General features: G+C 42.3%; 3 protein-coding genes and 1 long non-coding RNA gene across 17 annotated transcripts; 1 reads left to right on the forward strand and 3 right to left on the reverse strand.

Moving 5' to 3' along the window:
- Positions 1-2,743: 2,743 nt before the first annotated feature.
- Positions 2,744-7,861, forward strand: LOC103970252 (B3 domain-containing protein Os02g0683500-like). 14 transcript variants are annotated; one of them, XM_065133945.1, is made up of 3 exons: positions 2,744-6,701; positions 7,160-7,257; positions 7,565-7,861. In XM_065133945.1, exon 1 carries the CDS (start codon positions 3,098-3,100, stop codon positions 4,112-4,114), a length of 1,017 nt encoding a protein of 338 aa, XP_064990017.1. In that variant the 5' UTR covers positions 2,744-3,097; the 3' UTR covers positions 4,115-6,701; positions 7,160-7,257; positions 7,565-7,861. The 14 variants fall into 14 exon arrangements, with proteins under 14 accessions (XP_064990017.1, XP_064990024.1, XP_064990019.1 ...); XM_065133952.1 differs by having other exon boundaries at positions 2,744-4,839; XM_065133947.1 differs by lacking the exon at positions 7,565-7,861 and having other exon boundaries at positions 2,744-4,839; positions 6,641-6,701; positions 7,160-7,491.
- A 1,885-nt stretch (positions 7,862-9,746) lies between these two features.
- LOC135627091 (uncharacterized) lies at positions 9,747-10,388 on the reverse strand. The gene is made up of 2 exons (XR_010492530.1): positions 10,066-10,388; positions 9,747-9,892 (listed from the first exon to the last, which is right to left on the reverse strand). It is a non-coding gene; the product is annotated as an uncharacterized LOC135627091 (long non-coding RNA).
- A 1,186-nt stretch (positions 10,389-11,574) lies between these two features.
- On the reverse strand, positions 11,575-13,155 carry LOC135626626 (peroxidase 5-like). The gene is made up of 4 exons (XM_065132061.1): positions 12,907-13,155; positions 12,565-12,759; positions 12,224-12,386; positions 11,575-12,133 (listed from the first exon to the last, which is right to left on the reverse strand). The coding sequence occupies exons 1-4, from the start codon at positions 13,120-13,122 to the stop codon at positions 11,733-11,735; spliced, it is 975 nt and encodes a 324-aa protein (XP_064988133.1). The 5' UTR covers positions 13,123-13,155; the 3' UTR covers positions 11,575-11,732.
- Positions 13,156-15,406: 2,251 nt separating this feature from the next.
- LOC135627376 (peroxidase 5-like) lies at positions 15,407-16,964 on the reverse strand. The gene is made up of 4 exons (XM_065133460.1): positions 16,627-16,964; positions 16,351-16,539; positions 16,053-16,215; positions 15,407-15,965 (listed from the first exon to the last, which is right to left on the reverse strand). The coding sequence occupies exons 1-4, from the start codon at positions 16,894-16,896 to the stop codon at positions 15,583-15,585; spliced, it is 1,005 nt and encodes a 334-aa protein (XP_064989532.1). The 5' UTR covers positions 16,897-16,964; the 3' UTR covers positions 15,407-15,582.
- Between the last annotated feature and the right edge of the window lie 3,060 nt (positions 16,965-20,024).

Here is a 20,024-nt window from a genome sequence, read left to right on the forward strand (position 1 = left end):
TTTAATAAAATTTCAGTTTTAATTTTGTTATGTCTTACGAATGGACAAGTGAGAGAATATTAGATTATGTATTATGTTTGATTCGGTATGATATATTATAAATATGATTAGATTCTAATTACAATTATCGATTAATAAAAGAAAATTTCGATTATAATAATATTATTTATGAGGGATTGAATAAAATGAGAGATTACATTGAAAACAAGTCTAGTTTTCTTTGTATATCGATGTCATTGTACCTTTAGGATCGGATGATGATGATGCGCTTATAGATTAGATAAAGATTTTTTTGAATGATATGGAAAGATACACATCTAAATTTTATTCTATGATTATTTGATTTTAATTCTTAATATTAAGATTATTCGGTATACGATTTTTATACGCAACTGACACGTGTAAGTTGTGATGAGTTAGCAATTGTTATGATAGATTTCGGATGGAAGAAAGTAAAGATGTTGTGTGTGTCATGTTTTGGGATCTGTCTAAACTGTATCAGAATAAACAGATGCAAATTCAATTACGACCTCAAAACGAGAAGCGTTCCCTTCACATGTTTGTCTCGGTCGGCATCAAACAGTGCCTCGACCCACAGATTAATTTGGGAGCCACCATCTCATAGAAGTCGAGTAGGCCAAGGAAGATGCACATGGAATGCTGCAGCGTCTACCGGAGATGACGATGAAAATGGAGATGGAGGTGTCTCTCGAGGACAGAGCTCGCTGAGGTCGCTGTTCTGATGGGAACATGGCAGCTAACCAAATAGATGGCGGTCATTCTTGGCTACCACGTGATATCGTGCTCAGGAAGTCGACAGGTTTCATTTCTTCTGGGTGCGGAAGCCATGCGCATAGGAGGGATCGAAGAGGACGGTATCACGTCCATGATGGTTGATGGGGACATCTTTAAGATTCCTTCTCTTATCCTGATTTTTCGTCACAAGCTCATCTGAGCCGTCCAAATTACCACACTGTTTCACCCTTTCGACGCATCCAGCCTCAGGTTTGCGTCTCAGAGCTTGGAAAGCAGACAGATGAGGAGAGGCATGACCAAGAGAAACAGGAAAGAAAGAAGCTGATGCTTACTGGGTTATAATAGCATATGATTGCCACGGGATAAGATCCTGAGCTAAGAAAGGTGGACGTAAGATTAAATTGGGGATTGGGAGCCGTTATAATATGGATTAATTATATATTTTTTAATTTATTTATTTTTAATATTTTTGATTTTTTTATATATTTTTTTAAAAAAATTATATTAAATTTTTTATATTTATAAAAGTAAAGTATTTAATCTTATTTATCTTTACATCGTCGATTATATTAATTAAAATACCATAAGTGCTCAATGATAAATCCAAATGATAAATGTTACGGTATTTTCGTTAACAGAATCGATGGTATAAGAAGAAACGAGATTAGATGTTTTATCTTCGTATAAGTACAGAAATCTAAACTTAACTTTTGAAAGTATAAGGATTAAAATATTAAAGATAATTAATTATAAGGATAATCTGTAATTAATTCTTATAATATCCACCTCCTGGGTTCAAATGGGCATGTGATCGACTAATAATGTAGGGTCCAAAAGATTATTATTGCTACCGTCCATGATGCTCATCCCCACCAAATCATGTAATGTTGATGGGTGTCGTTCTGTCAGTTCTGTCAATTAGACGAAGATTGTCCATACATGATGGATGAAGTCGATTTCACCTTCCTCACTAATGTGAGAAAGAGATATTTAAATCAAGGGAGATAGTATAGTCTTTCCAACATTTTTCTTCCGATATTTAAATCAATATTCCTCTTCTAATGCTTAAGTCAGGAGATCCTTTCGTAAAGAAAGACTCGAACTTTGCCACTCTAGGAAAAGAGAGTGGAGATAGTTAAGAAAGTAGAGGTGGAGTTCTCAATTCTTGCATAATTATATGTATGTGTTCTTGCAATTGTATCGATTAATAATTTATGTGTGTGTTTTTGGAATTGTATCAATTACCATATAGAGTTGAATATTTATAATACTGGGACGATGATATTGGCCACTCCAGACGAAAGCAGATGGAAATTTAGCACACCTGGGTGTTTAATGTTCCGTCCTAATTTGAACTCGAGATCAGTATCAAAGCTCACATTCAGATTGAATCACATGTTCATGTTTCTCTTTCTCTACATGGGTTTCAGAAGTGTCGAGGAGGAGTCTGATGGGTAGGAGAAAGACCAGCTGCTACAGTCTGAACTTTCCCCCCTCCGTTGTTGAGTTATCAGTGTAAAGCTCAAGTCACAGTTCTTCTCTGGTCAGGTCAAACCAAGCCAAGCTTTCTGCTCTGCCATTTACCCTACCAAACAATATCATACAGAAGCAGCCCAAACGAACGAAGAGTAACCAAACAGGAGATGTGACATCAAATGCATAGGCCGGATAAGATGACGTTTATATATGGGTGATTCTGGTCTCTGCGACGCAGTGGAGAACCAGGCTGAGGGCCTTTGTTCTTTAGAACGACTTGCTCTGGTGGGGCTCGTCACAGGTCATCTCTGTAAATGTATGACGAAAGGGACAAGGCCACATGAACCCGGTCAGATTGACAATTCATTCCTCTCCCTCCTTTATAAACTTGCTGCTGTTAACTATTCAACGTTTACTGCTCTCTCTCTCTCTCTCTCTCTCGCGCTCTCTCTCTCTCTTTCACACACACAGTATAGGATGCTGCTCTCTTAACATACAGCAGCATGGCTAACATACCACCATCCTTCTTCTGGGAAACTTCTAAGGCGGTCTCGGTTGGTAGGACAAAGAATAAGCCACGAAACCAAGCTAATATAGTGGTGTTACGATGCACTCAACATCTCATCTCTTCTCCCAAGGGGTCAATGGCATCCCGCTTAATCTACAAACCTTTCTACTCTGCAGTCAAAACTTGAGGCACCGACCCCCCGCCCCCTTTGATTCTTTCTTTAGATCGCAGATCAGGATAATACAAGGAAGGAAGGAAGGAAGGAAGAAATAGGAAAAGACGATACTAATATCAGGGGAATAGTAGCCCTCCTGCTGCTGCTGCTGCTATCACTTTTAGTTGGGGTTTCTTTTGAGGATGGAGTTCACGCATGGAAGAAGAAATAGGTTTTCCATCACCGAGAAAGAAGAGAAAGGGGAAGATTGCAGATATGCTGCTTTCGTACCTTCCCCTTCTTCCTCCTCGTCGCCATCGTCCTCCTCCGCTCCTTTCAGGCGGAACGACGGCTCCTCGGCCAGCGGCGACAACCTTTTTGTGGAGAAGGAGCACATGTTCGACAAGGTGGTAACGCCAAGCGACGTCGGCAAGCTAAACCGGCTGGTGATCCCGAAGCAACACGCCGAGAGGTACTTCCCGCTGGACGCGTCGGCCAACGAGAAGGGGCTGCTGCTCAGCTTCGAGGACCGCACCGGCAAATCTTGGCGCTTCAGGTACTCCTACTGGAACAGCAGCCAGAGCTACGTGATGACCAAGGGATGGAGCCGGTTCGTCAAGGAGAAGCGGCTCGACGCCGGGGACACCGTCTCCTTCAGTCGTGGCGTTGGCGACTCCGGTCAACGTAATCTTTACATCGACTGGAAGCGGCGGCCGGAGAACCACGACCCGGCCCGGATGCCCCGCGTTCCTCTCCCGGCCGTATCCTTTGTGCGGTCGGTAGGACCGTGGGGCGGTCACCTCGTCATGCCACCGGCGTCGGCGTACGACCGCCGCCGCGAAAGCTATGGATACAGTGTCGCGAGCCCGAGTGCTATCGGGGGACAGCTTCTTTTCTTTCGTTCCCCAGAGACCGCGCCGCCACCCGTGAAGGTGCAACCCAGTGGCAGTGGCGGCCTGTCCATGGTTCTTGAACCGATGCCGGAGGTCCACAGCCAGGCGACGGCCAAGCGTGTAAGGCTATTCGGAGTCAACCTTGTCCGTCCCGAATCAGAAGGCGACGGCGGCGGCGGCGAATCTACATCATCTTGCCTGTTACCATCGCAAGAAACATCTGCTCTCCATCTCCTCCGATTTCAGCATGGCAGCGTCGAGTCCTCCTTGGCATCATCGTCCTCGATGAGCAAGGAGCAGCATTCGTCGTTGGATCTTGACCTATGAGGAGGAAGGACCCTGCGAGGGAGCATATTGCCATTCACATGCTAATCAATTGGGATGGAAATCGAACCCGAATAGAATGAAAGTTTTGGAGGTTCTTTCTTTAATCTTGTGCTTCTCTTTTACTCTTAAAAACGGAAGAACGGATGGGTGCATCCAAATCAAGAGCTGGTTTAATCCTCCATAATCTTCTCTTAAAAGTGTAAATACGCTGGAAGATTCAAAGGCTCGTAAGCCCACAACATAGGATTCTTTTGCTATAAACTCTCATGTCTTTGTTGATCTTCCTTTGAATTGGAGTTTATTCCAACTCCTAAGCCAGGTTTTAACAGCGTCATCTCTCTCAGAAGACTCCAAAGTAGTCGATTCGGCATTCCTTAAAATGGAGGACAGACAGTTCTGGAGCAAATAGAGGTCAGATCGAAATCCTTCTCTGTCCATTTTCCTATCTTGCATTTACCGGGATTACTTTTTGGTCTGCTGTGGCAGCGTTACAATACTTTCATCCATGCACTAAGGGTAGCTTAGGACACGACTCCATACACCTGCATAGATTTTCTTCCTTCCCTTCCTTTTAGCTGAATGTCTTGTAGAACTTGTGTCACCGTAGGAAGTTGCAGAAGGATGAATTACCTGCTCCTCATTTAATTAAAGGCTGTTAAAGTTGGATTATCTTTGCTTCTGCTGCAAATTTATTGAGTTCCACCTGTTGATATATGTACACAAAGGTGCGATGTTCTCCATAGTTTCATGCTTTTACTGGTTTATTAATCTTCTTACTCCCAAAATTAAACGGAGAAGTTCATATGATTTACATGTAAATGAAACTTTGAAGGCAAAAATAATCTACATGTCTAGTAGCTTTATCCCAATCTTTTCCCTACAAGTATTTCGTTGTCTCTAGCAATTTTCACTCAAAAATTGCTCCTTACAATTTTCATTAGAAGAAAATCTCCTTATATGTTCCGTTTAAAATGTTAATTAGTGATTAACTAGCCATTAATGCTTCCAATCTCGTGAAGGTTAATTAGTAATTAATCTGATTGAAAGCTGGTATTGTTCTATCAGTCATGCCATGTTCATTCATTGCTGATGCTACAAGAGAGTGACATTTATATCACTTTACCGTAATGCTACAGACTGGTCCCATGAAACTCTTCCACCGAAAGCAAGGTTAGAAAGACAACAACATGGCTACTACTAACATTTTATTTCATTTCTCCGGACTATAATAAGATCGTAATTGGCTCCTACTTGAACAAAGAGATACCTTCTTTTAGTTTTACATGGTTGTGCACATGAGTACATCATCATGCAGTGATGAATAGCTTGTGCTTATCGACGCAGAATAAAACAAGGTTCATTCATGCATATTATATAGGTCTTCTCATTGTTTCTTCGGAAAATGCTAGTTATGACTTAGAAAATTTTGCGCTTGCGATACCGATGTTGATTAAGGAATAACTCATTGTCAATTTGTCTAGTACAGTGTCGGATACATACCTAAGTATTTGAAGAAATCGTGTGGTATTCGTGTTGATTAATGTTATATTGGTCATGAACATATAGATTATAGGTTTGGCATTGTACGTAATCAATTCACTTACTTTCAAATGGTCGTACTTTGATATGCTAATCGAGCTTTATATAAGTACTTTTTCTAAGTCTTATTTATTTGGTCATCTTGGCATGCTAGTTTTATTTAGGGCATCTCTCACATGATAGCATACTGTGAAACTAATTAAGATGCAATCCTTGCATATAGAACGGACGTATGCTTATGTCCTCTTGATTGATCACTCATGTTATTGATCTGATTTGAAGACGTCTATTGAGGGGGAAGAATTGCTATTATTGTACTATGTATCAAGATGAATGAGCATGCACATGACAATAGGTTTGGTCCTTTGAATTTGAGATGATGGTTAGCAACTTTAGATAGGACAGCCATTGAATCAGTCTTCTTTTTGTCTTGATCACAATATCACAAAAAATGGTCATGTAATTTGCAGAAACAATACATTGGCACAGTTGAAAAACTTGCAAATGCAAATGTAACCTAAAGATATGATAATAGCAGCGATGATGTCTATTACAATATTATATTTTTCATAGACCTTTTAGACGGCTGAATGGTATTGCTATTGGTCATGAATTATGACTCCATCTCTGAGGCCATGATGATGCATTATGAAATTTAATTTGGCGAACCAGTTGAGTATGTATGTTTGGGCAACGAACATCATCCGTATTGCTAATTGTCACAGCATGCGAAATAGGGTATTCTTCTATGGTTAAAGAACCTGCAATTTATAGAGATTAAAGCGTTGGGGCCACAATGGTGTCAATTTCATTTATCATAGCTTTGGGGCCATAATGTTAAACTTTGGATTAGAGTGATTCCAATTCCCTCATATAAGACTCCTATTGTTCAGTTTGATGTTTGCACTCCTATAAACTATTCTCACTAATAAGCATCATAATCGCGTGTCTTAGTTTTCTAACTAGCAATTTACTTATATCTTTTAGATATCATGAGCCTCTCCTTGAAGTGTCCGTATAAACTGTTGCAATTCGACGTATGTTGGATGTAAGTTTTATGGTTCATCTATTGAATTCTTTCCTTATGAACATATGCTTGTGCATTTTCTGCTACTACTGCACTCGGCCAACAATGAGTTCCTCTCTGATGTTTGGTTTACGTGCACTGAATACTAACCCAAATTTTAAAGAGAAAGGAATTAGAAATTTAAATAAATAAAGTACATTATATATATATTCCATTTTATGTATGCATTCGTGGCATTAAAGAAATGATGAAGATGAGAGTTGTACAATGTGCATTTGAGCAAATCTGTTCCAGTCACCATGTTAATCAAAACAATTTAGTTTAGTTGCAGGAAGAAGCTGATTTGATGTTGTTGTTTTATTTTTATTTTACATTTTTGAAATACTAATGTGGCAAGCATAATTGGCTAAAAACAAGCATTTGATTTTGATTTGCTCAGGCTTATAAGACTTGCAAGTTTCTTTTGTGTTCCTGATCAGATCTGAGAGTACTGACTGGAGGCTTCTTGAAGCACAATTTAGAACTTTTCCTTGAAAGGAAGGTTTCTTGTGAAGACCTGCAGAAAGCGCAGATGATGGTAATTCTTGATCTGATCTGAACATTGGTATCATATAGTTTGATCTCTAGAACTGAGCAATTTGTAGAATTGACCAATAACAACAAAGAAAGATAGGATGAAACTTGGACTGAATTGTCAGAATCAGTGACAGGAAATTAAGGATGGACAGAGTAGTTATAAATAATGTTCGTTGTCTTCATGTGGTGTCACCGCTCTCGTTTTTATATGAATTTAGTCAATATTGTGCATTTATTGTGATGGAAATTTCTATCTGTCCACTTGATATTTCTCATCAGTCGAGATCAGAAATCATCACATCATGCAGGCTTGAATAATGCACCCCAAAGAAACTGGAGGAAGATCTCATGGGGACTTCGAAACATAGCTGTTAACTTTTGAAGAGGACGTAACTTCAAAATACTTTCCCTACATTTACCCATACTACCTCTTTCTTTGGAAGCTCATGTCATTTGCGTATCCGATGCAGAAATAAGATATATTATAATATTACAAGATGGTAGATAAAGGCTGATTAGTACACGATTTGGGAGTACTCTAAATCTGTAACTTCATAATGTTAAACAGGGACTTTCTCACATTTAAGATGACTTGCTTTTCTTCTCTTCCTTTTGAGATGGAAGTCTGCATCGGCTGATGAAGAGTTTCCGGCCGCTATACGTTGAAGGTTTCAACATACCACTATGATCACTTGGCAGGCAAATAATTGCCCACGTGATCAGAATCACTTTCTTTGCACATTGTCCTTTCCTATGGGTCTCATATCATGCAATCAAATTATATAGACAACAATATCTATAGCATGTGATCTTTGGCGCCAGGGAACTAATATGCTTGCAGCACTTTCTCATGGCACCACTGTTTCCCATACATGGTGCCCTCATCGGCATGGGCGTGGCAACAAGCTCTCTCAACCTTAGCTCGAACATGTAGAAGCAATAATGTAGAAGAAGAAGAAGATAGATAGCTGGTCCCTGTTCATGCTGAGAGAGCAGATGTGGTACGCATGTAAGCTAAGGCAAAGTGTGCATGAGCCTGCTCTCATCTCCAAGGTGGTCCAGGGGCTGCTAAAACTTTATAGCGAGTACCGAGTCTTAAGCATCTGTCTTTTTTAATCTCATGCCCGGCCACTGCTGTCCATGGCTGGACTCGTATCTCTAGATGCCTGCATGCTCTCTCTTTTGGCTGAGCTCAACTACCGCCAACACCACCACATGTTCTTGATGATGACCTCTCCTTGATCCTCAGTGGTGTTTCAGAATGATAGGATCAAACCCTTTGTTACCTTAGCATATATGTGATAGACCTCATTACTTTGCTTGTCTGTCACCTTAGCCCACTTGGATGTTGGGTTATTTCCTTTCACACTTGCAGGCAACATGGCATTATTAACCTATATTGATCGAAGTTGGTTTAAAGTGCTCAGTACTGCACTGCATCAGTCCACCTATATACTTCTTTTCTGAATGGATGCTAGCATAGCGCATAGAGAGAGAAAGAGAAACTATGTGGTTCGTACCCTCTCAACATTGATTTGTTTATTGTAAAGGAAGCGGTGTTTCTTTGGTGAGTGGGTGGGTGGGAAGGACGCGGGTAATGCGTGCAAAATGATACGACCAAGGGTTGCATGGGACCACGTAGGTTGAATTTTCCTGTGCATCAGCTAGCAGCGGAACTTCTTCATCACTTTGACCTTATTGATCTACGACAAGGTTGGGACGATAAAGTTTCGTGTGCAGGAGGGAGAAGCAGTAAAATAGACTTGTTGCTGGTTTCTACAGGCCTCGTGTTGTAGAAACCGCTACCTTGTTTCGGTGCACTACAGTTCTGACAGAGCTCACATCCACACGAGGTTTATTGGCAGCGAATGATTGGTTTACACGGAAACAGATCAATGGCTATTTGTGCTGGTGATTTGCCAGAATCCGCCCGTGGGTCGTAGGTTAAAACACGATGGTAATATAGGGTTTTACATCTCATGAAGGATCCTGCAAATGCAAGCTCTCAACGGTGGAAGCTGCTCCGGCAGTGGCCCCGATCTGTCAGGCCTTGATCTGTGTGCCCAATGAGGGTGCCAGGGATCTCTCTCGATCAGAGGCAAGGCCGACGTCGCTCCCATCCACGTACATGCGTCCACAGGGATCCTGCGGGCTTATAATCGTCCTTTTATGAATGGTTTCAGAGTTCAGTCGTTGGCCATGCCCGACTGGCCCTTGTGCTTGCAGTAGGAAACAATCTTTAAGAGGCCTCATTAATGGAACATATATTGCTCTCCTTTCTTATTTCTGCAGTTGCCTCTCTCTCTCTCTCTCTCTCTCTCTCTTTGTTTTGTTTTTTCCCCCTTCTTAAATTCCGGTATCTGTTTGAATGCATCTTCTTCACTCCATTTATGCATTGTGGTTGCTCGTTTCTCGATTCATATCGCTTATATGGTAGTGCAAAGTTTGACGTGGTTATTATTATCATTGACCCTAAAATTTCAAGAGCCGTAAGCGGGACTTAATCCCAAAAATTGTAGATTACCTTCCCAACCTTCAGATCTAAAGTTCGAGAATGCAAGAACAACCCATCGGCTGATACAGTAAAACAAACACTAGAGGAGCCTCTGCTAGCTGCATCCTGACGTCTCACAGGCCTGCAGCACAAGTGGCGTATATCAATTAGAGCTGCAGACTCGAACGAGAGTAACAAAGCATGGGAAACTAGAGACAAAAAGGAAAACAGCAAGCAGCGAAAAAGGTGGCCCTGAGGAAGACGAGCGAGCTGCGTGTTGCAGAAGCTTGCCCAAGAGTTAGGTGGCGAGAGTACCGCTACAGTTTCTCCCTCCCTTCTCTGCTAGCTGCCATGGCTTTTGGGGGTGGGGACGCCGGACGGGCGACGGAGTCGAGCACCTGCATGCCTCTCGTGGCCTGAGGCGGGCTCGCACTCCCACCAAGCGAGCTGCTGCTCTGATGCATGCACTGCGTGCCTCGTTGCTTTCATGCCGTTCTGGTGTAAGCTCCAACCCCCCTGCGCTGGCTTTACAGCCCTCCTTTGATGGTTACGTATTAAGCGCGGGCTACGAGGCCGGAGCGCAGCGGCCCTGCGCCTTTTTCTTGTTGGCATCATTCATCCTTCTTGGAAGGAGCTAAGCAATGATGTGCATCTGTAGTTGGGTTGTTGGGTGGGGCCCTCATACTAAGTAAGAGCATCATGGATAATTTGGTAATTTCAATTTATATTTTCAGGCCTCAAGAAATATAAATCTTGTGCCTCGACGGATTTGGTGGCCGAAGAAAGCCCAAAAAGATCACAACTTGCCCGAAATTGACTGTTCCCGGCCCCATCTGCGGCTGACCTACATCTGATCGAGCACGTGTCCACCTCGACTTGATTGGTCCCTGATATCTCGACCAATGATTGATCGACACGATTCATCAAGAAGCATCGTGACGTGTCAATTCACGAGAGGAGGGGGCCGAGAGAGTGATTGACCCTGACGTCTTCGAAATGACCCCACGAGGCATCTTCGAAGTAGATGGGCTGTTCTTAATGGAGATCCGATCCGTTTACGAACGATTAGCAGGCCTGGCGTCCGTTAAGCCCAGCAAGAAATGGTTGCTTCTGCTCTTACGCATGAGGATTACCTGTTATATATATTACATTTTTCCTATTTGATAAGAAAAGACTAATCGAGCATTTTGAGAATTCCATCTTACATGTGTTAACTATGCATCGTTCATTTTATGACCCGAGATTATGGATTCAGTGTCCTAAACAACGGATCGTTATCTTATAGCCAAAAGATTATGGATTCACATTTAATTTCCTCGAAAGATTAGCTTAAAACCATCGTATCTATTGAAATTTTAACACTTGCTGAGAGAAGATTCCAAGTGGCAATCCTTCTACAACTATGAGAAGAGAGAACATCTTGGATTTGTGGATCTCTGATTGAACAATCATATTTAAGGTCAGTGAACATTTAAATAATTAATAATAAAAAATTAATTGATACAATAATTTAGGATAAAATATATTAAATATTTTACTTAAGTTTATTAAATTTAATGATCGATAAAAAATAAGTGTTAATCTTGAGGGATTGATTACATTAATGAGAGGACTCTCTCGACTTATCTTTTGTTCAGTGTCTTCTTGAGTTCATCTCAATTAATATCATTTTCAATTCTTTCAATTAATTATAGTTATCTTATACAAGTACAAAGGTATACATGACTAAACATTTTTCACATAACAGTTTAATCTAACAATATACGTTTATTCATTATTTTGCAGAAACAATTAGATCATCATTTTCACCGAAACATAAACAAATTAAATTTCAAAAAAGCACTTCTTTGGCACATTTCAAAATACATAATAGAGGAAATCAGCACAACAGCATGCGCCTTTATGATCGAACGTAGCAATATCAGAAAAGATGAAGCAAACAAACAAAATGCAACGTATAATAGGAGACGACTTTGTGCCCACTAGTTCGCCACTCTGCAGTAGCTGCGTATCTCGCCTTGGTCACCGGTGAGGACACCAATTTTGCCCATCTTCACCATGGCTGCTGCGAACTTCTGCTTGAAGAGCACAGAACTGCTTGCGAACTGCCTCACCTTTCCCGCGGTAGCAGGCGTGGACATGAGGGTCTGGTCGGAGGTGAAGAGGCCGCGGTTATCGAGGAGGTTGCTGTAGTAGCTGGTGTCGAACGTGAGAGGGCTGGGTGGATCCATGTCCACCTCGTTGTTGCTCCCCGGAGGACATTCCTTCTTCAGCTGGTCGGCATACTTGGGGTTCAAGGTTGGGTCGGTGCTCGCCTTCCGGCTGAAGTTGGACAACCTGTTGGAGAACGTAGGACAGTGCGCTACGCCGATGGTATGTGCTCCTGCATACGACGTTGCAATCTCCTCAGGATGCATGGCTTTTGCATGCCTCGACCACAAATAGGGACTTAATATTGCTTCTGATTTATTACCTGAGAGTGTGATCATCTCATCCTGGCTCATCCCTTTCGAGGCAAATGACTGAGTGAGTTGTTTGAGGTTAAACGTCGGAGGAGGGAGATCGATGGTGTCGCTTGATCTGGAGATCTTTCCATCTCTTCTGCCTGCTGGGACCGCGTAGAAAGTTCCTCCGTACTGCACGCATAACACCGTTTCAATTCCAAGTTACACAACTTTCACGAAATTCTGCATGAACTATAAGTTTCACGTTGAAGAACAGTAAGGTAAGCTAAAAGTCAAAGAAAGCAACGTCTTGGACTTAGGTTTGTCTTTTCCTTATCATCGTAAGAATTTTAGAGTCGAAGAACGTTACATGTGCAACACTGTCTCTGGCGGCGAATGCAAGAATGTCTGCACATGAGACTGTCCCTTTGCAGACTTTCTCTAACTTTTTCTTGGCCTTGTCGATAACTTGAAATGCTTCATCTTCAAGGGTTCGGTTGGGGATCGCATCCTTCTCCGCGGCATTTTTCTTGGTCGAATCAAGAAGAATCGAACCATCACAACCCTGATATGATCACAGAGACAAATCGCATATACTTAATCCCCATCCAATGTACTGAACTTAAGACTTGTAAGAATTTGCATCGTTAACAATCTGATGCAGATAACCAAAGTAATAGCAGATGATCAAGGTGTCAAGCAGCTAACTAACCCTCACGAAACAGTCATGGAAGTGCATCCTAAGAAGGTCAGCTCCAATGCCAGCATCGGCCTTGAGAGCCTTTTTAAGCTCCTTCTTGACAATCACTTCAGCTTTAGGGCAGCTATAGGAGTAGAACCCAACTCTGAGATGGGCTTCTGTCCCGATTGCGCTCAAGCATAGGGCCACAACGATAGCTAGCAACATCTCTCCTCTTCTGAAAGCCATCTCCCTCACTGTCTTAATAAGCTCAGATGTGTGCTTCGCTGCAGCAAGGTCTTCCATGGCATCCCTATTTATAGCCAGGGGAAGTAAGAGAAACCAGTTGATCCCCATGCAAAGCTGGTAAGGATATCTGCTGCAAAAGACTACTCCGCCGCCGCCACCATACGAATGGTAAACGAATCACCGACTGACAAGTGTCTGAGCATAACGTGGGGCCGTGTTTAGGAACGAGACTTATGTGTGAGGCGCTCGATTGCTGTCTTGTTCTTAGCTTCTTTTCTTAGGAAAGATCATGTGCAACTTGGTTATGCGTGCACCTTCGACGTGCAGGCTTGTTGCGAAGGAAGAATATAATTCATATGATCTTACGTTCCAACTTTTAGACAGCCAAAAATCATACAGTTTGGCAAATTTATACAGTATCTGATCGTGTGGAGAACACATCGATATAGAAACGAACAGTTGACCTAAAAAAATGCTTATTTTACAAGTATACATGGTCAATGATCCGCTTGAAGAAGAAAGAATAAATACGAGTAGATGTCTTCACTGCTAACTTCCCACGCGAATTGGTACCGAATTGCGCGTTTGACGAATTAATAGCGAGAGGCGCTGTTCTTTATTCAGATTTGTTTGGGAGGCGAAGAAGTTGTCCGCATTAGTGTGTGGGAGACAGATCGATTTGGCTGTCGTGCCAACCATTCCCAGAGTCGCCGGGAAGATGCGTGCAAGTAACAGTGTTTAGAGGGCCTCGAATTCAACGCATGCATTATTCTATCTCATCCGAGTCGAAATGGTTAGACTTAGCAGATTCCTACAGTTAAAGTTGCTCCAGCGCAGCATTGGGTTAGAGTTTTGAGGAACAGCTCATTGCCCTGCGTGGAATCAGTATGACCTTAATGTTAGAGAGTCGTCGTATGTTCCTTGAGAATGTTTGCAGAACCATTTAACAGTCAGAATGGGAACTTGTAAAAATATTATTTTAATAAGTGATAAAAGTAAAAAAGTGTGAAGAAAATGTTTTTTTTTAATGAAAGAATTCATAAATAAACAAACCTCAACTCTTACCATCTCTTCCGCAGTAGAGAAGAAAGTTGAATATATTAATTAGAGCATTAATACTAAAATAGTAAATACGCTAAAAATAGTTTAAATTAAAATAGAGAGTTTAGGAAAAGAATTCTAACGTGCGCAAGAGTTAACCGCTTCGGGCCAATAGAAAAGTGTCGCGTGGCACTCAGCAGACGTGCTTGCGCCAGAACGGAAAACGAGTCAAACTGTGTGGGCTTGATGAGGGAGAGAGAAGAGGAACCTCCTCCCATGGATGTGAGACTAAAGTTTCCACTCACACACATGCATGGGAAAGGGAAAAAAGCTGAGGTTTTCCCCATGTTCTAGCAGAAAATAGCCAAATTTGTTCGACTCGATTTGGTTTAATAGCACAAAAATGGGACAAAAACATGGTGACCACCGAGATCAATAACATTAGAAAGTAAAAGGCAAGCGAAAGCAAAGCTGACATCAAAGTAAGATAAAGATAGGGAAAGAATATGTTCTTGATTGGACGTCATGTGTCATCAACAAGCCATTTGATGATGAAACGAAGAATAAAGGCGTCGGAGCGGGTTTGGAGTAACTTTAACTTTATACAGTGCAACTCTAAGTCCACTTGTTTGCACGCCTGAATTCTGAGCCCCTACCCGAGCTAATGAACCAGATGAAAGGTGGGTCCTTTGATCACTTTTAGATGGACATATATACGATCTGGAATGGGGTAATTGGTGAGTGTTATGTAGCACCCATCAAGCAAATGCACTTGAACCACCGGGAGACACTGAGAGAACCCATGCTAGATTTGGTAGAGGAATAGTTCAAACTTCTCTTTTGCTTGAAGCCCAAGCAAATCGTGCACATCCACGAGTTGAAGATTTGGCGTCCATCGAGAGAATCCAGCCATGCCAAATTGAGTCAGATCAGAAAAGCCAAAACATAAAGTGATGAAATCAAAAAGGTCAGTCAGATTGGGGCATCATTCATTAACCTTTCAAATCCAGGAAAAGTCAAAGTTGCAGTTAGCGAGCATTTGGATTCGACACGAAATCTTCTCACATGAAGAGGGGCCGACCAGCTTCAACAACCCCCCATCGGCGCCTCGTACATCAATGATTGAGTTGTGTTATCACCAACTACAGCAGAGTATCCAATTCCTCTCTCCAGTTTGAAGTCATAAGCAATCCGAGAGCTTGTAGACAAGTACCCACAATTTTATAACATTCAACAAATCAAATGATCTCCAAGACGTGTATTAGACACCCTTATTCAACAATGCCACACAGATTTGAACAACCTAAGAAAGATCACCTGAAACGGTACAGGAAATCTCCAACAAATCAAAGTATACAATGGCCACAAGGAATTCCGATGTAGATTCCATGTGGAGGCAAGTCGAGATAAGTGCACTCCTCAGTTGACCACTTTGCAATCGGCGCGTATCTCTCCCTCGCTCCCCGTGAGGACTTCGATCGCCCCCATCTTCACTATCGCATCTGCGAACTTCTTCTGGAAGCGCTTGTGGCTCTCGGCGAGCCGCTTCACCTGCGTCGCCGTGCCCTGCGTCGAGACCAGGGTCTGGTCGGAGGTGAACAGCGCTTGGTTCTTCAGGATTAAGCGGTAGTAAAGGTTGTCGAACTTGCGAGGGGTTTTGGGATCCATCGACACCGTGTTGTTGCTCCCTGGCGGGCACTGCGTCTTCAGGTAGGCTGCGTAGTTCTTGTCCAGCGTCGCGTCTCCGTTGTACAGCCTGTTGGAGAAGGCGTCGCAGTGCGCAATCCCGACAGTGTGCGCTCCTGCGCGCAACAATGACGTGCGTGCGACCGCCACTATTAGTTGGTCTCGTGCATGATCGTAAGGTGCTTATAATGGCTTCTACATACCCGAGAGAGTGATCATGTCATTTTGGCTCAATCCTTTCGAGATAAATAACTTGGTGAGCTCGGAGAGGCCTAATTTTGGGGAAGGGAGAATGCTTGTGTCGGCTGCAATGGACACCCTTCCATCTCTTCTTCCTGAAGGGACTTTGTAGGGAACTCCTCCGTACTGTTCAAACCCAGTTAGAAACTTGTCTTAAGATGCATGTTGGTGAGCAAGTCCAGCGAACGGATCTTAAGATAATTTTGTTCTCCATCTCATAACGCCTTATTGGGAGATGGCAATGGGAGCTAGAAAGCTTACATGGACGATACTGTCTCTGGAGGCGAATGCAAGAATGTCTGCGCACGAGACAACTCCTTTGCAGGCAGCTTCCAACTTTTCCTTGATGGTGTCGATGACATCAAATCCTTCAAGGTCCGTGTTGACTCGTGCATCCTTCTCCGCAGTGTTGCCCTTCGTCGAATTAAGAAGAATCGAACCATCACAGCCCTGACGTGGTCATACAACATCAACTTGGGTTACTCGGTCAGCATTTCACGTTATCAGCACAGTTTATGCACAGTACGAACGACTAACCCTCACGAAGCAGTCATGGAAGTGCATCCTGAGGAGGTCGGCGCCGACGCCAGGGTCGTCCTGGAGAGCCCTCTCAACCTCCTCCTTCACAAGGAGCTCAGCTGCAGGGCAGCTGTAGGAGTAGAACCCGACTTCGAGCTGTGGTTTCGCCCCGGTGGCGCACAGGCACAAGGCCACGACGAAGGCCAGCAGCACAGCTCCTCCTCCCAAAGCCATGTCTCTCCACTGACCTGTGTCTTGAGTAATGAGGCCTTCGATTGCGTTCCCCATTTATACCAAAGGAGGCAAGGGGATATACCCGACGACTGCTGCTTATTCTATTAATCCATTTGCGTTTGCAGCCTCTACTCCTTGCAAGGCTAGAAAAGAAGAGATGCCCGACGTCTCACCAGCCAAAGGATCTTGCCCCAATACTATATTACGTGTAATTGAAATGTGGCAGAATCAATGCATGCTGCGTGCATAAAATAAAATGCAAAAGAAAGACTCAGATTGTATTTTTTATTAGGCAGAGAGAAGAATCGTTGTCTAATCCCACAGCAAAGAGAGAAGAAATCACTCTCTGACAAATCGACATAGTATGCATCATCGTCGGTGAAGCTGGACCTGGAATTCTATTCACCTTACCTACCAAAACATGTGTACGAGGTAAGATCGTGGGGTGATGGAGCAACCACCAGTAGATCCGACGGTTGTTATGAACCCTTTGGGCCAAGTAGATCCTACGCCACGTACGTATGTCCAGCCAATATCGTGACGAAATAAATTGCCTGGAAATGAACTCAATCATAGAGGGTTGGTATGCTGGAAATACGTGCATGATCTCCTCGAGATTAATTAGTGTGGTGTCGTCCTCAATGACGCAGACACTTCAACTATGTTCACTGCACCAGACAAGCTCGTGATGCTAAATATACACTGAAATGTATGCTATCTTATACACAAGAAGCCCGGCATTGATAACGATTGCGTACAACACAGTTCATGTGCATGAAAACGATACTATTCTCAAAGAAATCAACAGCAAATCAATCTTACATTGGCAGAATAGACCAGAAGACATCAACCCCTCAACACTCGAAGACAATATCGAAAGATATCGCCACCTTCATACAGGCAAGCCAGTTCGCCACCGTCGAATTTTCTGCAAGACACATCTATATTCTGCCTCCTTATTATGGATCCACTTTATACTTATAATTTCATTAAACTAAAATAATACAGTCTGTAACAGATAATAAAACATTTTCTATAACCATAAAAACATAGAGAATTTTATTGGAAAGCACATCGATATTCTACTGATGGTGTCGCAATTCACCTCTTGATGATAAGAAAAAGAAAGTATAGGTGAATCAGTATTCAAAATATTCTTTCTCTTCTCTCCCCTCTAAACCTCACGGAGCCCCAACCTCCTTGAGTACCATAAGAAGATTGTCGAGAAATCTACGATACCTCCTTTTAGTTTACAAGTTTCTCAATGTTCTAAGCCTACAATACTATCAGGAAAAGATATGGTCAGCTCTAACTTTTTCACTATTCACCGATGATCAAAATCTGATCTCTCAACCACATTATCCACTAATATCTTAAGTACTAGTCTTGTAGAGGTGTATCAGACTCATTTATTAAAGATTGAGGTTTCAAAATCCAATTCGATATATTTTGAAGGTGTCAAGTAGTTTAGTTGGTAAAGGCCTTACAAATTTATCATAAGGTTTTGGTTCATACCCGTTTACTCCTTGTAAATAAATAAAAAAATTTCATTGTCCAATAAGTAATTTTATGTGAGTTAAGTATTGATACTTATCTTATAGCTTGGTTGATCATGTTTTGAAAACTCCATAACTCAAGATTTTGGGATATGTTTAGGTTCAGGAAGGACACAATTTAGACAGATGATAAAAAATTTAAAGTTATAGACAAAATTTGAAAAGCAAATAATGATATACACATGACAAAAATAAATATAAATAAATCGTATGCTGAAAGAAAAGGAAAGCGATACAAGTCGTAGACTTGTGTTACGTAATGGAAATTAAAATTTTCGATCACATTGAATCCCTAATTTAACACCTTCACATCCACCCAAGATATGCAGTCCATGTCCTGCTACTGATTGATGATATGTCTCACCGAGTAGGTTTGCACAAAATAGACAGCATGAGACTATGGCATGCTTGTTTGCATCCCACCTACTCCGGTTGGTGAATGTTCCCAAACACCTCACCTTTAGTTGCGCAGCATTTGGCTCTTCCGAAAAATCTATGTATAATTAAAGAACATGTCGCTCTAAATCCAATCAGCGTCATGGTTGACCAACATGGCATTGCTTACTCCCTCTTTTATGTTGTCCATGTGTACGTATACATGTATACAACTTCCATCGATCATAATATCTTCCATTACTACTATCAAAAGTAGTGTCATAAATATCATCGACTATTAAGCCGACATGATTGGTCCATTATCGAAGATATAAACTTATCTAGTTAACGTGAGAGACTTGGTAAAGTGAGACCGTATAGGCTACTCGGTCGGAAGACGTTATGTTGGTGATAACCTAGTTCAAGATGGTCGGGTAGGTTGATTAGGATCTTCTTGGTTGCAAAGTTCCTTCTTAGGAGCTAGGTTGTTCACATATCCTCGAGTGGCCGACGATCTTGCATGATATACTGACGACGGGGGTTGCTCGATGCTGCCCCTCCGATGCTTAAGTCAGCAAAGGGAAGAAGACAGTAGCGTAAGTTGTATGACTAAGTTGGTATGTAGAGAGAGAGAGAGAGAGAGCCCTCCTCTCGTTCAATGTGAGTTGATGGGTTCCCTTTTATACCTGATTCCTAAGCCTTCTTACTTAGATGGTCTGGGATAAGATTAGGTGAACCACCTAATCATTCTTCAATCTTGATAAGATATAGTGATTATTGCAAGTGAGGCATATCGTGGTGCATTGCAATGTCATTTTGGGGCTGGTGACTTAGCGCCATGCTTAGGTGTCGGCCTTGATGACAAATGAGTTGTCATAGGGCAAAATCATCCCTATCATTTGCCCCCCCTCGGAAGAGCGTCCTTCGAGGCCTTTCTTTGGAGGGCGCACTTGCATGCTCTCCTATTGGGTGTGTGCTTTAATAAAAGTCCGTTGGCTGGGGTGTTGGGAATATGCCAGTTTGGTTGAGATATAGTCCTGGGGTTTTTATGCAGAGTGCATGGCTACGGAGTGTGTAAGCTCAGCCTAGGTGCACCCCTTGGATCGTTTTACCGAGGTGCATGGCTACAAAGCGCATAGGCTCGACATAGGTATAGTCCTCAGGGCTTCACGCCTAGGTGCATAGCTCAGGAGTGAGTCCCTTTTAACTCTTACTTATCATCTGAGGTGCTACTTTTGGGTCTTCATGTTG

Source organism: Musa acuminata, chromosome BXJ2-11, assembly GCF_036884655.1.
Source record: "Musa acuminata AAA Group cultivar baxijiao chromosome BXJ2-11, Cavendish_Baxijiao_AAA, whole genome shotgun sequence".
Classification (NCBI taxonomy): domain Eukaryota; kingdom Viridiplantae; phylum Streptophyta; class Magnoliopsida; order Zingiberales; family Musaceae; genus Musa; species Musa acuminata.

Bases quoted from the DNA above. Each gene is read 5' to 3' on its own strand.
- LOC135626626 (XM_065132061.1), bottom strand. From the start codon at position 13,122: ATGGCTTTCAGAAGAGGAGAGATGTTGCTAGCTATCGTTGTGGCCCTA. The intron at 12,760-12,906 runs GTTAGTTAGCTG...TGATCATATCAG, and splicing joins TCCATGACTGTTTCGTGAGG to GGTTGTGATGGTTCGATTCT. The intron at 12,387-12,564 runs GTAACGTTCTTC...TTATGCGTGCAG, and splicing joins CCAGAGACAGTGTTGCACAT to TACGGAGGAACTTTCTACGC.
- LOC135627376 (XM_065133460.1), bottom strand. From the start codon at position 16,896: ATGGGGAACGCAATCGAAGGCCTCATTACTCAAGACACAGGTCAGTGG. The intron at 16,540-16,626 runs GTTAGTCGTTCG...TGACCACGTCAG, and splicing joins TCCATGACTGCTTCGTGAGG to GGCTGTGATGGTTCGATTCT. The intron at 16,216-16,350 runs GTAAGCTTTCTA...GGGTTTGAACAG, and splicing joins CCAGAGACAGTATCGTCCAT to TACGGAGGAGTTCCCTACAA.
- LOC103970252 (XM_065133942.1), top strand. From the start codon at position 3,098: ATGGAGTTCACGCATGGAAGAAGAAATAGGTTTTCCATCACCGAGAAA.